The sequence below is a fragment of the Limulus polyphemus genome, unplaced genomic scaffold, assembly GCF_000517525.1.
Source record: "Limulus polyphemus unplaced genomic scaffold, Limulus_polyphemus-2.1.2 Scaffold1050, whole genome shotgun sequence".
Taxonomy (NCBI): Eukaryota; Metazoa; Arthropoda; class Merostomata; order Xiphosura; family Limulidae; genus Limulus; species Limulus polyphemus.
Genome location: NW_013666660.1, coordinates 326466 through 330231, shown reverse-complemented (window position 1 = coordinate 330231; position 3766 = coordinate 326466). Strand labels below are relative to the sequence as shown.

The window sequence follows — 3766 nt, the reverse complement described above, 5'->3', positions numbered from 1 at the left end:
AATCAGTCACAAGAACGTCGAATCTGAATCACTTGAAAAAAACACGGGGGTGCTTAACTTTTTTCCAGGTGTATATATTATATGAAAACAAGTAAAGTGTGTGCTGTTTATTCATCGTTGAAGTTATCACTAACAAGTCACAGACACCTACTGTAGAAGAATCCTTAGCCCAACAACAACATAGTATATATATTTATACTATTAAGAACTATAAGTAAAAGCCATTTATTTTGACAATTGGCAAAAAGACAACAACCAGAACCCATATACATATTTAATATAATTTTTAAATTCTGACACAGTCCTTGCTTTCTGAGTACTCAAGTTTTGTGACAAATGTCTGCCTTTAGAAATTTCTTGAGCAAACTTGTAATATATCATGTTAGCCTGAACGTCTTTGTGTTGTGTCACTATGCAAGATTGTGCCTGATAGTGTGGTTGGTTATATATCAATCTTCCTGAATTGTAGTAAGGGAGTTGTACTCTGACACAGCATGAAAAATTAACATGGACCGATAAATCAGGCAAAAGGTATACCATTTTGCAATACTTTGCTGGAGTTATTTGTCATGTTTATTTTATGTAGTAGATTTCTCACAAACCCTAGATGGCAGTACAACCAGGAAAAGCATGGCAAGTTCTAATTATTGCTACACCAAGACCACAAAAGTAATCTTTATGTTGTCCCTTGTGTGACTACTACTTTGGACTGTGTTTATATGTGTGTATTTTGTAGTTGATAACAGAAAATGTGACTTCGATGTATGTTTATAACAGAATAGGCATGTTCTGCTAATTTCAGTCCTCTCCAACCTAACTGGCAGTAAAAGTCACCCCAGAACTATAAGTAAATCATTGAGAAAACTTGCACATTTTAGTATGTCTTGTGAAATATAATTTTATTTGTTCACTTCTATTTCTTTACTTTGATATCCATGTTTGATTTGTTCTCAACATAACATTTCCAGATTCTGCATTTTGCAGATACTTTTGAACTTATCTGTTAAATATCAGTAGAGCTGAATACCATAAATGTAATCATTAGTACTGATCATCAAGTTTACACTATTTCTGGATGAACATAGATCATCAGCTTATTGGCCATAAACCTTTGAATTTTTTTCAAAATAAAGTTTTTGTGAAAAGAAATAGTAAAGTATTTTTAGAAATATAATAATTAATTTGCTTATTTACTGTATTGTTACGATTATCTGTTATGTCAGCAGGCTGTTATCTTGTTTTTTAAGAAGATATAAACCATAGAATAATGAAACTAGGTTACTCTTGATCCACAGTATTTTAATTCAGATTGTAACACTTTAAAAGTATTTTGGTCAATTTGAATCTGTGAAAGATATTCTAGCTGTCTTTTAACATATGAAACTTGATCAGTTTCTAACTCAGTAATTCCCTTCAGTCACTGTTAACCAAAGAAATGCATTCAGGTTAGTTTTTTTTCAACCCATGGCCATTTGCCAATTGATTTTATTCATCATAATTAATTTGTGTATATAAGTAGTTGTTTTTGCTTGTGACATTTTTATAGTACTGTTGTTATACTGATTTCTTTAGCTTTGATGCTTTTCAGGAAAGAAGCATGGATTGCTTGATTTTGTAGCAGCAGGATGTATGAGCCTGGGTCTGACCTCATTCACTTTAACAGACAGTCAGGTGTCCCCAAATTTCAACATCAAGGGTGAGTTTACTTTGAAGTAATACATCCATGAAGTAATTTGTAAAAGATTACTTTATAGGCTGCTTTAAAGTCTTTAAAATTAAACATTATGACTACAGTTATTTGATAAACACATCATACTTTAAAGATATACAAGGTCATTCTGTGGTTATTGAATGACCTTTGTTTTTAAAATTAAACCATCTCCCAATGCAATTATTCCAAGTCAGAGAAGCATGTGTTTAACCCTATGTGTTTGGGAAGGGTCAAAGTGTGCATGTCATATTTTTACAGAATTACATTCAAATTTTATTTACAACTTTATCATCAACGTATGCCAATAAACTTATTATGAAAACATAGGTTATAATTGAAATTTTAATATGTTAGTTTTAGTTTCCTAATGCAAAAGGAAATGTTTAAATAAATTCTCAGTCTACTTTTTTTGTATCATGTGACACTTCTTCACTCCAAATTTCCCATTTTAGATTAATTTTCTCATCTGTATGAAGTTCTATGTTTCCCACAAAGTTCACAATTGTACCACAGGTATTTGTGAGCTAAAATGTGAATTTGTAGCCTAAATATTTTTGTTTTAATGAGGTATATACAATAAAGTAAAACCAATGAGCAACACCTTTCCTAGCACATCTATCTTTCAAAAATGACAATAAATCTCACCTCTGATATTTTTTTGTTGGGTTGTTTAAAACCAACATAGGGGAAGATTTTAATTTACTGATTTCTGTATAAAGTTATCTCACTCTGACACCAGTGTTTGAATTATTCAGCATACAGATTCATTGTTGCAATTGCTGAGAACACATCATTCAGGTAAAGAAATTACTTTAACCAACTTATAGCTTAAGTAGAAAGCTAGTTAAATTATAATAGCTATAGGGCATTGTATTCTTTGCGCTTGTTGTTATATTGTGTTCTATGCTCTAAATTTGAAATAAATAACATTTAAAGTACTCACAATAACCCTATCAAAAACTTGGGTTAACTTTTAGTGAGACTTTGATGGAAAAAAAGTACAAGACCCACAAGTATATTTTTTGTTTTTTATATATTTTTATGTATTTGAAATGTAAAAGTTAGAAATGTATTATGTTATATATGAAAACTTAAATGAAAAAATTAATAAAAAAACATTTTTGAGATATTCCTCAAGGAACCTGCAAAGATATTGTGTACAGTAACTTTAAACTTTGTTTACGCTAATCTCTCTGCACTCCAGTTTTGTGATTTGTTGTTTGTCATAGTAGACAGACATGGCTTAAAGAGCAATAAAACAATACAATTAACTGAAAGCAATTGTGAAAATTTAAAGAGGCATAGTGCTCTCAAGAAAAATAATTGTTTGTTACAATCTGAAGTCGTACTAGAGAAAAAAGTTGATTTTATTTCATATTTTTCAACTTTTACTCCACATGATTACACTATAGTTAGTGTTAGAATAGAAAAAATAAGAGATAAGGTATAAAGTTTGACCAAAATAACCTTTTGTTATTCATCTAGGAGGTTCTAGAGGTTATACATATGAAATACGAAAACTGTAAGATGAAAAAATGTATTTTTAACATGAAAATCACCTCAAGCTTAAACTCGTCAAAGTCAGACTTACTCAGTAAATTCATAGGCAAATATTAGGAAGAAATTCTAAATTTTTGTGTACAACATACATGTACCATTTGCTGAAAGATTACCATATTTTGTGAAGATACACTTAGTAAATTCAGAATATAGTAAACATTGTCTAATATGGGTTGGTCCAATGGACCAAACCATGCACGTTGACCCACATATGAGGTTTGGTTTTTAGTCTTCCTGTTGAAATAATCACTAACATTATGGACTTCTAACAAATGTTGCTGTAAATCTTTACTCTAAGTCAGTTTAACAGTTACATCATCATACCAATTTATAGGATAGAAAGATTTACAGTGTCCCAAATTAATTAAAAATATAAATCTTACTTCATTTTTTCTCTCCAAAAAAAGAGAAATTGAAAATAAGGTATGCATGTGTGTGTGTGTGTGTGTGTGTGTGTGTGTGTGTGTTATATATTATATATATATATATATATAT

General features: G+C 30.1%; 1 protein-coding gene across 7 annotated transcripts in view; it reads left to right on the top strand.

Annotated features, from left to right (window-relative positions):
• LOC106461874 (adenosine 3'-phospho 5'-phosphosulfate transporter 2-like) overlaps positions 1 to 3766 on the top strand; it is a 52922-nt gene that overhangs the window by 25527 nt on the left and 23629 nt on the right. For all 7 annotated transcript variants that reach the window (XM_013921738.2, XM_022388954.1, XM_022388953.1 and 4 more), the window contains exon 4: positions 1589 to 1696. In XM_013921738.2, coding sequence (XP_013777192.1) covers positions 1589 to 1696 — 108 coding nt within the window. The remainder of the gene's footprint in view (positions 1 to 1588; positions 1697 to 3766) is intronic.